The following is a 13816-nucleotide window of genomic DNA, read 5'->3' as shown; positions in this document are numbered from 1 at the left end:
AGTTGTCGCCGTCGAGCTTCTGATCTGTAGGAAGAGCCGGTAAGACAGGCACCTTCCGGTCCATAATCACCTGGAACTCCAAGTCCATCTCTGTAGACATCTTCACCTGCAATGCCTTCACAAACGCAAAAGCAGTCCCCTCTGACTGGGAAAACTCAGCCTGCTAAGGCTCTTCCGCGTCCTGAAGCTTCTTCACCCGCCGGAGGCGATGAAAAAGCAAAACCTGCACTTGTAGGCTGAAAACTCAAACTTCCTCCGCGTCAAACAGCAGTAAACAGCAGCAAATCCACCACCTGTACTCCTTTCCTGTGCGCCCACACTCGTTTCAGCCTTGTTCCAAGGCGCAGCCCTCCTGTCTGCCCTTAAACGCAAAAAACGCAAATTTGTGTCGCGATGGAAACTCCTCTTCAGGTCGATTCTGCGCTCAGTCAGCCCTTAAAAACTGCTCTGATACCATGTCAGAGTGCAGCGGTGCGGAAGCGTAGGACTGAGAGAGAGAGAGAACGCAGAGAGAGAAGAGAGAGAGAGATAGTGGATGATGAAGATCTGCTGTATAAAGAATGCTGAATACAAAGATATACACGGGCGCAGTGCGCTGGACTGCGTGTCTCCACCTCGACGATGCAACCTGCTGTCCACCTCGAAGTTTGCTGCAGTCTGCACTGTCTGCTGTCTGAAATCTGTGAACAGAGACAGAATCTGCGCGCCACCGGTCTGTAATCTGCGTCAGAGAAGTGTGTAAGACTGCTGGGAACGTCGGGTATAAATAGCCGAGATCTGCCAGAAATAGGGCGCAACCAGAACAGGTCGTTCGGCTGACTGGGCTGCAGGCAGTCGGACTGCCACGTGGCAGTCCGACTGTGCAGACTGCCACCAAACCTGCCCTGCTGCCCTTGATCCCCTGATCAGGCTATGATCTCTAACAGAGGCTCCATGAGAGTATGAATTTTTTACATGTTTCTCCAAAACACAGTCATCACAAAAGTTAAGCTTTGAGTTTTTTACATCAACTCTTCCAAGTGAAGAAAGTTTTTGTAAACCCTTTTGGCTCATGTGTCCAAGATGCCTGTGCCATAACTCCATGTGTGATTGCACTTTTGCATTTGCAATAAACCTTTCAGGAAGTGCTTTGCAGTGAAGATAATAGAGTTGCCTTTTTACCGCCTCTAGTGACTAGCATAGATCCTTTCTGTATCTTCCACATTCCACCACCAAAGGTAGTGAAGTAATTGCTGCTCTCTAGCTGCCCAATAGAAAACAAGCTCTTCTTAATGCCAGGTACATACCTAACATCATGAAGAGTCAGTTCTTGACCATTTTCAAGAGCTAGGTGTATGGTGCCCATTCCTTCAATATCACATGCATGGTTATTCCCTAGGTAGACTTTCCCAGGGTCCGGGGTGCTGTTGGTTGTTGCCTGCTTGGTCGCGATTGTGCTTGCTACAGACTTACACGCTTGCTTGTCGTCTCACTCCTGCTAGTTAAATTGACTGCTCATTGATCATGACTGCATGTCAGCTCACACTCATGCAGAGATTGACCGATCCACTCCTTGGGAAGTACGCACACTCTTGCCAATGCTCAAATACTAGTTTGAAGGGTGTGAGAGGAAGCACCTAGATAGTGTGTGCGTCAATCGAAGTGTATTTAGCAATGTAGTGTAGAGAGAGAGTGGAGAGTCGAGAAATGGGTGTGTACTAGTGTGGTACACACAAAGAATAAAAGAATGTATTTATACTTAGGGTACGATACACTTACATCTGCAAGGATGTATCCACATGTGTAAATAAATATATATGCTGGAGTAGTGTAAGGGCCTTTACAACACCCAACAACTCTTTGGATTTGTATCAACTCTAGAGCACGATATTTTCTCTTATGAGTTTGTAGAATCTTGTCCTTGTACATATGTGCTGATTTTGGACTGCAATGGAGGTTTGGATAAATCTAACTCATCTCTATTAGTAGAAGACCTTTGTTCATCGAATTGTCATTGAAAAGAAGTTCCAAATGACTTTTGTTGATGGCTCTCCTTGTACGAAGGATCACATCAAGAAGATGGACAAATTATGGGACGAGCTTGCATCCCTTGGTAAGATGAGCTCATCAAAATATATGATGATGATTCTCATCACCCATCTTTCATCTCCAAAGTATGATTTCTCACCTCTTGAGTTTAAGACATTGTTGTATGGGAGGAATCAGCTCTGCTTGTTTTGGAGCACAAAGAGCAACCCAAGGAGATTGGAGCTAGTGGATCTGGTTCTACTAAGGCTTTTATTGAAGGTTCGGGAGGGGGGAACGAGGACAACAAGAAGTTTAAGAACAAGAAGTGGAAAGATAAGAAAGATGAAATGAAGTCAAAGCCGAAGTGCCCATCGTATGGGAAAGGCACTCGTTTTGAGAAGAAGTGTTGGAAAAAATACTCCCATTTAAAGCCAAGCACCAAGAATAATACTAAAGATTTGAAGGCTACACCGATGACTAGAGAGTCGAGTCTTCGTCCATTTGTTCAAGGTTGAGGACATTGCACTTGCTTCTTCCACATTAGAGAAGCCATGGCTCATGGATAGTGGCACTTCACCCCATATGACTCATTGTTAGGATTGGCTTTAGGACCCTTGTTCTAAAGGGGGTTTCGTTACCATTGGTGACAATTCTTTTGTGAGTCAAGGAGCGAGGAGCATACCCCTTCTACTAGATTGTTAGGACTCTTTTGCTGAAATACTTTATGTTTTTGATTTGTTTTTAATCTCGTGTGTTCATGGTTTCACATAGCTAGGGACTTGAGAGATCTTGACCCAAGATGCAGTTACCATTGAAGATGTATCTACCAGTATTGTGCTATGAGTAAGTACTCAAGGGGGTATGCTCTATAGGCCCATCACCTTTGCAGCGCAGTCATCACATGAGCTTGGGTTACATTGGCATGCTCCTTATGGGCACTTGAATTCTGATTCCATTTGACAAGTATCTTAGAGGAAGTTGGTGATTGGGGATAAGCAGCATTAGCAATTTCATCCACAAGTTGCCTCTCGGAAGGCATCTACTTTGTTTCAATCGGTTTGTGTTGACTTGTGCAAACCTATGAGTAGAGTCTCCCTCAGGGAGACCAAGTATCTAATGTCAACTGTTGATGATTTTAGCGAGTATATGTAGAGCCCTATTTTCTAGAATACAAAACATGAGGCATATTCCAACTTTTGTGATTGGAAGGTGTTTGTTGAAATGCAAGCTAGTTTCACAATTTGAGGTGTCTAAGTTGATCACGGCAACAAGTTTTGATCTGATATGATTGATAGGTTTTGCAAGGAGCATGGGATTTGGATGGAGTTCTCCTAGCCAAATATAGCATTAGAGACTAGTGTGGTGGAGCATGCGAATGGGACCATGTTGGAAATGACCTATTTAATGGTAGAGCATTGTGGACTACCTCTGTTACTATAATGGAAAATGAACTTGATGATTTAATTGAACTTTACGAAGATTTTTAAGTAAAATAAACTTTGATTTTGGTACCCCTAGCTCTTGGCATGATGAAATGACCAATGCACAAGTAAGGAGGGATTGGACACTAGGCATACAATGGACAAGTGTATGGGCTGTGTGGTACAAGAGCAAGGCAAAAGTAACAAGGTGCAATGTGAAACTTTCATTAAATTGAAACTTTGCACCTTAGAATTAAGTTACATTGAAAGTTTTGCCTAGTTAGCAGCTTAGTTAGGGCACTAGAGTTATAAAGTAAGCCTTGAGCTTAAATTTGGTTCGGTGAGCAACTCACTTATGATTAATGACTAAGTCATTAATTAGTCCTTATTAAAAAAATGAGATTTGATTAAGGAGTAGCTGGTTACTCATTTGGAAAGCTTAACTTGGCTATTTGGGGCTGCTTCTTTCTTATTTTGAGCAGCCCAAGTTTAGAGATAGCTGTTCTTTTATTCTTTGTTGCTATAGAAATTGCAAGTTTCAGCCATGTAATATGAGTTGATAGCATTGATGATGTTTTAGATAGTAGCCCTCCTATTGATGGTGATTCTTTTGCAGGTGGTCCTTTATCAAATGAGTCTTTGTCATCGGCCTCTCCACTTGCTTCCAAGATACCTCTTGGCACTATTCCTTTGTCTTTGACCGCCCCTCTTTTTCTCTTCCTTCTAATGCTTTTCCTCCAGTCTTGTTGGTTCCTCCTTCACCAAGTATTCCTAACCCTACCCCATCCCCTTAGGTTTCCTTAGCGGGTGTTGAGCCATCAAAGGGGGATCCATCTTCTTTTGATGAGGGGGATGCATCTTTGCCTTGTGAGAGTGAGTCTCTTACCTAGACATGTACTTCATAAGAACACGAGGCTTCTAGGTCTCCATTGTAGCAAGATCATCTTGTTGTTTCCCTGGTGGATTCAATAGCTTATGTGAGATTTGGGAGTTACTCACTTTCCCAAGACACTAGTGGACCCACGTAGATAAGCTAGGCTACATATAAAGCAGGGTAATTCACTTTGTGTGAACTATGCCCGTATCCAAGATACTACAAGATTTTGAGTCTACCACCGTTGACCCTTGAGGAAGCTCTAGGAGAGGATGTTTGGCACCATGCTATGTAGGAAGCTCGATTGTATTGAGCGAAATCATACTCGATTGTATCGAGTGAAATCATACTTGGGAGTTGATTATGTGTCTAGGAAAGTAAAAGGTGATAGGTGTGAAATGGGTCTATAAGACCAAATACTTGACCGATGGCACCTTGCACAAGTACAAAGCCAGGCTTGTTGCCAAGGGTTTTGCATAGAGGGCTGGCTTGGATTACTCAGACTTTTGCACAGACGGCCCATATGTCGACTATGTGGGATAGCTTGATCCTTCTAGCCCATCAATGGTGGCCTATGTTTTAGATGGATTTCAAGTTTGCCTTCTTGAATGGTGTCCTTGAGGAGGAGGTTTGTGTTGATTAACCTCCTCGTTTCCATGTGTAGGGTAAGGAGGATCATGCCTATAGGTTGCGGAAGGTCCTCTATGGCTTGCTACAAGCTCCTAGGGCTTGGTACCAATGGATCAATCGGTTCTTTCTATAGAGTGGCTTCCACCTATCAAACCATGATCCCAACCTTTACTATAAGTTTGTGGGTTGGAGATGTGTTTTAGTCATCCTTTATGTAGATGATATGATCGCTAAGAACCTTTTGTTTCATGCTCACTAAAGCACATCAAGGTTTTGTACCATTTTGCTAATGAGCAGATTGGAGATTCAATTCGGAGTTAGTAGTGGCCCACTGTCCCACAAAGGACAATACAATGGACCTCTGCATGAAGCCTTCATTTCATGCTTCCATGTGCCACGAGGATGTGTGTCTTCAATGCTTAGCTTTGGCATTATTAAGTTATGCACATGCGAGGTACACATGTGAAGTGCAAGTCAGTTAAGTCATGGTGATGGTGTAAGTAACCCAAGTGAACAATGGGTGACATCGGCAAAAGTTATACAAGGTTATGTGGGGCAGGTACTTGTGGATACTTGGAATCAATTTGGGGTCTAGGCCATTAATTGGGCCATTAAATGTCTAGTGTTAACATTGTGGGACCAGGCATTCTATGCATTAATTAATGAATTATGCTAGTCCAAGGCCAATCAATGTTGGGACCATTAGATGTCCCATGGGGGTTAGCACACTAATTGTGGATGGGCACTAGCCAGTTATTGGGTAGGGTCAAATAGTTAATTAATTAATGTTTGGAAATTGTATTCTGAAAATAAGTTAGTTAAAGCTGGAAATTACAATTAAAAGGCTGCCACTTGTTAAAATTACTCAAGCAAGCTGAGAGAAGGTTGCTTGCAGGCTGGCTGAGGGTCATTCCAGCATCCAGAGGCTGAGAGAGGAAGGAGCCACAGCTAGATGAGCTCTAAGAGAGGCTGCAGTTGATCACGCATTGTGATAGGACAAGGGCTGCAGGTTTCCTTCCCAGCCTCAGTGAGGCAGCGATAGGAGAGGAGGGCTCATCAATTGAACTGCCATTCCACTTTCGACGCTGTTGGCACCAATAGAATTGCCATCAAAGCTACCATTCAAAAGATACTCCTTTCAACTGATTTTCACAATGATGTTTGAGGGTGACTGGTATATAGATTGCAATCAGCATTTCTTCTGCCTTTTCATCTCCTAGATCAGGTTAGCCAGCATTTTTGGCCGTAGAGACAGCAGTCAGCCAGTTTTTTCAATCTTTGGCTATTTATAGCAGTCCCTCTGGTGGCTGGTCATAGCACGCTCCAACTTTTGGTGGCATTCCAGTCCTCATTGATGCTTTGGGCTGTGTGCAAGGACTGATCAGTCCACATTGTATTGAACATTCTCTTGGAGTTCAGTACAGAAGCCCGGATGCAGTTGCTGAATGATGCCACAGGTGGGCTGGCAAGGTGAAATATGAACACAACAAATTTGATGATTGCAACAGCTGCAGAGGGCTGGAAATTACTGAGAATATGACAAAAACAGCAGGTGACTTTGCGTGGAGATTGCAGGCAGCAGGCTGAGATGATGGCGATGATGATAGAAGAAGAAAGCGGATGGTGAAGGCAATAGGGAGTGATAGGAGAATTGGCACTTGCAATAGTGGGGGATAAAAGTGGCATACCAAAGCTTCCCTTTTGTAGAACCTTTTGAGCTAGTTATCCTATCAAAGTTCCAGAAAATCATATTTATGAAATATTGTTTTTGGGAATGTTTTGAGAGCCAGAAAAATGTGATAAACTTGTGGCAATTTCTAGGTCTCTTAACACTTTTGTCTCTCTGTCTCATTGTCTTTTCTTCCTCTGTGTGTGTGTGTGTCTCTCATGAATTAGTTTGAGCCTCTGTTGGTCTGATCCATTAATATAGTACCAAACAATTATTTGTTGGAGAGAGAGAGAGAGAGAGAGAGAGAGAGAGAGAGAGAGAGAGAGAGAGATTTACGAATAAAAAAAAGAGAGAGAGCATTACGAAAAAAAAAAAAGAGAGAGAGAGCAGCCACACTGGTGATGGGCAGTCTCTTCAGTGATCCTACATTGACTTTTGTACTTCTGTGATTTGATATAATCAAACTACTCATTACCAAAAGAAAAAGAGAGCAGCCACACATGATATGATTGTTTTCCACTTTTTGTGCTTTTGTGCCTGTTGGCATAAATGGACTATCCGGAACGTGTTCATTTTTAATCTCCATTTTGGAATGCACAATCATATTGGCCGCTTGAGAGGTCTTCTACATTGGCAGTTTAGCATCATACAATATGAGGGCCTCATTTCTAGGATGATTTGGTGTCTTGGCATGCTGCAGTTTCTTCAGTTCCTTTGTCGTGCATATAGCTCTCTTGTGACTCTTGTAGTGTGCATTCATATTAACTAATGTAATTACCCTGTATGCAGAGAGAGAGAGAGAGAGAGAGAGAGAGAGAGAGAGAGAGAGAGAGAGAGAGGTGTGATGTGAAATGTTACTCGCAGCTCAAAGGGGGGAGTACCAGTTTGGCCTTTTGCAACTTTGTCGTTATTTGTTGGTGCCTTTGCACTTTTACCTTATTTTGGTTTGTGGCGGCCAGCAGCTCCAAGTGTTTCAGAGGAAGAGATAAATGGATGGCCTCTGAAAATTTTGGACTCTAAACTGTTCTCTGTGGTGAGTCATATTCCTGATCAACATTTATACTCTCTGTCTCATTCCAGATAAATAAGCTAATCTTATTGTACACCATTCCAGTGCAATGGCTGGGGGATTGTAATCAGCTGTTTGCACTTAATTGAATGGTCAGTTAGAATGGTGTGAATTTCTGTTTTTTGTCAGATCCCAATTCTGCATCATTCTCACAGGATTAAGCAGATTGGCTTGCAACTGAGATAAAAACAAAGCACTTTTCACTTGTGCCTGTTGTAGGAGCTTTTTGCACTGCAAGAGTTATTTATCTTGGTTTGAAGCATAGTGGGGCTAACTACTGAAGTGACTTGTCATTTAATTTTTTCTGGAAGGATCAGAGATAGTTTCGTATTATTTAGCATATAGGGGCTGGTAGGTGTTACATGAAAATATGATCAAGGTCTTCAGTTTTCCTTGTAGATGTGCACAGGATCTGGTTTGAATTTAATGGTTTTTGCTATATGGGCCCTGGGCTAGTCAAGGCTTCTAGGTTTAAAATGTTCTAAATGGATGGTATAAGGGCGTGATTGATTAAACACCATGGAGTCTGATGAAATAGCTGTTTATAATTTGATCCTGATAGTGCTATGTGATGTGCTTAAGGATTGGTATATTGCAGCTACATCAGCTCCTTCTGATGTCGGGCAAGTTCTAGAGTTGAATTTGTTATTGAACCTGTTTTCAATTTATTTATCATTCACACATGAAGTCTCTATGCAGGGTTTGGCTGCCACAGGATCAATCTTGATTGGAATGGCCCTTACTTCTGGTGCTGAGTCATGGACTGAATTCATTCAACTTTTCAATTCAAGTAGACTGGTAAGAGCCATTTTTCCGATTGTTTGGGCTAAGAAAAGATTCCAGTAGGTGTGTTAATTCACTTTCACAGTCCCCTTCAAGTGCAGCTACCTGCTGAGCATGTTTTCCCATAGGTTTTTAATTGCCTTGGAGATCTAGCTCTTGAAAAGGTTTAGCACAGCTGTTAGGGCCAGGTTCATGAGACATACCTACGTTCATTATATGGGAAGGCTGGGCAGCCTTTGCAGAACAAGGTGAAAAACATAGTTGACTCTAAGAGAGTCAAAGTTACTCCTATTGTAAGAAATTGAGCATGAATGACAATGATGTGGAATGAGAAAAGAATGACTTAACACAAGTATCTTGGTCAGAAAAAGTAGCAAATGGAGTGCATAGTGTTGCAACTCAATGACATGCTAACACAGAATTAAACCCCAAGCAAGAGTAGATGTATGTTAATGGAACAGAGTTGAAAGTTTGAACCCCTTAATGCAAGGCTAAGAAGTAAGGTGATGGAATTGAGCAGGTGAGAGATCTTAGCAACCATAGAAAACACATCTGAAAAGAGGATTTCCCAGCACCAAACACAGCAAGCCAGGGTGAAACGCAGTGCCAAAGGCCTTGCCTATGCCCAGGAATAGGTTTTTACAAAAAAGAGGGGCAGCAGATGCAGAAAATTACAGAGCAGACGGGATGCAAGAGATGAGAAAGAGGGTACCAAGAGTGAGAAAAGGTGTCACCCATAAAGAAAGGTGACTGAGTACAAAAAATCACCTCTCTAGCAAGCACAAGCCAACTGCAAAGATCAAGAATATTCCATAAAGGCAAGAGTACAGGAAATAGTTTCCACTGTGTGCAAGTGCCAATCTAGGTGGAGAATTTTGCAAGTAAGCACAGCCATTGACATCAAAGAAGGCATGCATGGAGGTATAGATGGAAGCCAGTTGAGCCTAGATGGGTATTCAAGGCATTACTGGTAGCCCAAGGTATCAGGAGGATTCGGGTGACTAAGAAGTCTACACCATAGCTGGCCAAACAGCAAGCTTGTGGAACCTTGCTTAGCACTAAAACCAAAGTAGCAGCTTGAGAAGAAAATGATACCCCAGTTGTTGCTGGGTGAAACTCCTAAATTAACATCTAACAATGAATCTGCTATGGTGCCTGGTCATAACTAAACTGAGCTAACTAGCTAAACAGCAGCAAGGTGTATGCTACGAAAATTATTGCCGAGTTTGACCCCCAAGATAACATACCCCAACTCTCCCAAAAATGGCTTGACCCTGTAGAAATTCATTATAAGGAAATGAACTTGAAGAGAAAAGATGATAGCTCCAAAACAAAGAATGAGATTTGAAGAAAAGGATGGAATGATCTCTATCAAATTTCAATATTACACAGTTGCAGTCTCCATAGGTGTTGATATCTGCAAAGCATCATGAATAATGAAAGCCACACAACACAACCATCCTCTTTAAAGAAATGCTTGTGTACAAAATACAAACACAATTCTATGACAAATGCATAGACTGATAATGAAACACAGATAGGGTTATGGTTAACATAGAGACAATGAACATAGAAGATAATGGTATCAGAATGATGAATGAACAGATACAATGCCCAATGCAACAAACGCTCTATGCAAGGGTTAGGGTTAACATAGAGACAATGAACAGATACAATGCTCAATGCAACAAAAGCTCTATGTAAGGTGAAAGCCGATCCCTGAACTCCCATGTCTTGAGGACCGGGGTAGAGAGTATGAGTAGAAGAGTGTGTTGTACTTTGATGGATCTTGAAACGCAACAAGCAGCCCCCGAAGATGTTTGGTAGCAGCAAATGCAGCTCTATGATGGCCAACCTAGTGATAGATGGGCAGTCGGAGTAGATGGACAGCAAATGCGGCAAGTACTGATGATGTGGCAGCTTGGTGATGCAGCAAATCTGGTAGACACAACACTATTGATGATGTGGTAGATCAGGCAGATTTGGAAACAGAAAACGCAGATGTGTATGATGACGTGGCAGGTTAGGTGGTTCCAGGAACATCAAACCACAAATCAGGCTGGTTGTACAGTGCAGCAAATGCAAGAAATGGGCCATGTGGCAGCAGGTGGCAGCTATTTGACTGGACAAGAAGCTGGAAGGATGGAAATAGTCATGAACAACAGTAGATAGGCTGAACAATAGGCACCTAATGATAGGTAGAGCGGGAAGCAGCTCAAATTGAAATATCCTTGGCGATGGGGTGTGGACAACAGAGAGAAGGCACCTGCAAGCTGTAAAAACGAGATTGAGGCTGAGTGGTGGGCAGCTTGTCTATTTATAGATGACCGGGTCCTCCCAAATTAGGGTTTGGCTTATGGGACACAGACACTTTTCTATGGATGTATTTCTTTTAATAAGAGTTTCACTAATTTAATTAATTAAACTTATTTTGGTGTTGTTTTTAAGTGGCTAATCAGCGCATAATGCATTTTTAGCTAAATATCCCTCTTAGGCCCAAAATTGAAACTCGAAAGGGACTGCACTAGCCTAAGCCCATAACTTTTTCTTTTCCCCAAGGTATCCCATCCCAAAGCAACCAAGGCATCATACAAAGGGTGCACATCAACTCCCCAATGGCCTACCAAGACTACAGAGGGGCGATGGTCATCTTCCAAGAAGGGATTCCAAGTGATCACCCCAAAGAGGCCAAGGCATTGAACAAAGGGTGCTTGTCGGCTGTCCATTGGCCTACTAGGACTTGCAAAGGTAGATGAAACCACATTGGACTTTACCTTTTTCCCCCGCCCTTTGAGGGCTTTAAACCTTTGATTGGATTTAGCATTAAGTATAGGTTTTTTAATCAGTGTTTGTCCTATTGAGTAATTTGTGCCCCTAGGGGAGAGTAAAGGGATGGTTATGCTCTATACATCATAAAATAGACAAGCTATCCCAACCACCATTGGGTGTCAATGATGAAGAAATCTATGGGGGGATATGCGGTGAAGCACAAAAGATAGGTGGAAGCAAAGGGAGACTGCCTACCTTAGAAGACTATCATGTGAGTTGCTGTGAATATGGTGGATCTAGAGTTTGACTACTCTGAGTGAAAAGGGATAAATGCACACGAATGCATGTTTATATGAACAGAATGCCAATGTATAGGGTTATGCAAGAGGCAATGCAAATCATCATGCTTATGCGAAATGCTATGCAATGGTGCCGCTTGGACAAGTGCCTTTGTAGGGGAATTGTTCACTTGCCCAAGCACTCTTTTACAATCATCATCGTTCGGAGGATGTGAATAATGATACAATGTACAAAAAATAAATGTCTATGAAGCAATAATGAATCAAAATCCCGTCACCCTCAAGAGAAAAAGGCCGTCCTCTCTCACCACGCCGATCTTGGGTAGCAAGTAGTAAAGAACGAGATGATCGATCGCCTTGGTCAAGATGTTTCTAAAACTAATTGTTATTAGATACAAACTCTAGATAGATGGGACCTATTGCTCTTACGTGAAGTGGAAGTGAACACCAATATGTCGCATATGTGGACCAATGATCGAGTTACTAGCTAGTGCAATGGCACTCTAGTTATCGCAATAGAGGATAGTCACAAGTAATGGTCATTTTTGGACTTACGGATTGTGGGGATGGAAGCTTCTTTCTGTCCCATGTCCCATTCCATGTCACTATATAGTCACAAGTGATGGCAATTTTTGCATGTTCCCCATTCCTCATTCCCATCCTGTTTTATGTCACTTGTGACTATGGGATAGTTGGTGAAGCACATGGGAAGTGAAGCGCCGCTTGTAAGCCCCTCCAGTAGATAGCCCCTGAGGTGTTGTCAAAGAGGGTTTGATACTCTGGCTCGCTTTGGAGCCAACCATCCTGTGTTGCTTTTGACTTAACCATGAATGGGAGTCGTGCCCAAAGAAAAGATGTAGCCATTGTGAGAATGTCAGGTTTCGTGATCTCGAGCTCAGCCCGAATCAGTGTACCCCTACAAAAGCAAACCATGACCATATGTTAGACCATAAGAATAAGTACATTGAACATATCTCAATATATGCATGCAAGAAATCCAATGTGACATTTTTGGTGTGGTGAAATACAGATTGAGTAATGAGACGAAGTATACAAGGTCTAGGATTCAACCAAAGAAGTTTTTCTACAATTGATCTATAGGTGCGTTGATCAACCAAATAAGTTTTTCTACAATTGATTGATACGTTTAGGAATCAATCAAAGAAGTTTCCCTACAACTAATCTAGGGAAAAGCTATCAAGCGGCATGGTCATAAATTGTGTCTAATCGGTGGAATATTGCTCAACTAACTGAAGGGCGTACTTTTGTTGTGAGACAAAATCCTATCCCCAAATCAAACTATCTCCATCCACGAGAAATAGAACAACTCACCAAGGTGAGTCATCTTGAATATGGGACAAAGCTAGGCCTTTATGTCTGCTATGTTGAGCTAACATAAGTATTAGAGCCTCAAAAAATGCTTAATTAATCAAGACCCTAAAATGTTGTGCGGTTCAAGAGAGTTTAAAAACGGTGTGCCGTATGAGGTCTTGAAACTTTCTATGAATAGGCAAGTTGCCCTCCATTTAGCCCAATCTCGTTTTTGTAGGTTTTAGGAGCTATATCTTTGTTGCCCACACCCCGTTCGTGGAGGACATCTCAGTTAGAGCTTCCCCTTGTTGTTTGCTACCATTGGTGCTTGATTCTAGCCGCCGTCTCCTCCATCTAGCTATTGCATATTGGCCCACTCACTCCCAGATTTACATTTGCTGCTAGGCATTCATCCTTAGCTGGAGGCAACTACTATGGTGCGGCATTTATACTGTCTAGGGACAGAAGAGGCTATCGCCATCACTCCTACATTGTTGTCTCATTTTTTGGCTGGGTTTGGTGTTCTCTCTCTCTCTCTCCACTGCATGTGGCTTGACTCTTGGTGGCTGTGTTTGCACTCCTCTTCAGTCGCCCAATTTTTCTCTCTCCTCAGGTATTTGCATTTTTAGTATTTCTCTCCTCTCTGCGTGTTTGCATTAGATTGAGCTTCCATAGCTATGTTTGTTGGTGGTAAACTCTTGGAGGCTATCTTTGTTGCATTTTGGGATATTTGTCAGGAGTACGACACGTTCCACCATGCCCACATACTATGAATTTGAGTGTTAACTACTGTGGTGTGCTTAGCTGTTTGATCGGTTTTTGACCTCAATAGAGGGGGATCTCGTTGCTTCTTTAGAAGGGGTAGCAAGGGAAGGGTAAACAAAATCAAAATTCCAATCCAAATAAAAAACAAACTCAAAATCAAAATCAAAACCAAACTAGTGAGACCAAACTAGTTTGATCTTTATAGAGGGGGCTCTCGTT

The 13816-nt window shown here is 42.4% G+C and overlaps 1 protein-coding gene across 1 annotated transcript in view; it reads left to right on the top strand.

Annotated features, from left to right (window-relative positions):
• Positions 1-13816, top strand: part of LOC148031808 (uncharacterized) — a 45117-nt gene that overhangs the window by 22479 nt on the left and 8822 nt on the right. Inside the window, exons 3-4 of the mRNA XM_087685478.1 lie at positions 7466-7634; positions 8370-8468. Coding sequence (XP_087541604.1) covers positions 7466-7634; positions 8370-8468 — 268 coding nt within the window. The remainder of the gene's footprint in view (positions 1-7465; positions 7635-8369; positions 8469-13816) is intronic.

The sequence above is a fragment of the Lygodium microphyllum genome, chromosome 9 (assembly GCF_053477565.2).
Source record: "Lygodium microphyllum isolate KBCC chromosome 9, Lygodium_microphyllum_v1.1.10, whole genome shotgun sequence".
In the NCBI taxonomy this organism is placed as follows: Eukaryota; Viridiplantae; Streptophyta; class Polypodiopsida; order Schizaeales; family Lygodiaceae; genus Lygodium; species Lygodium microphyllum.
Note: the sequence above shows the minus strand (reverse complement) of the source record. Positions and strands in the feature narration are given on the sequence as shown.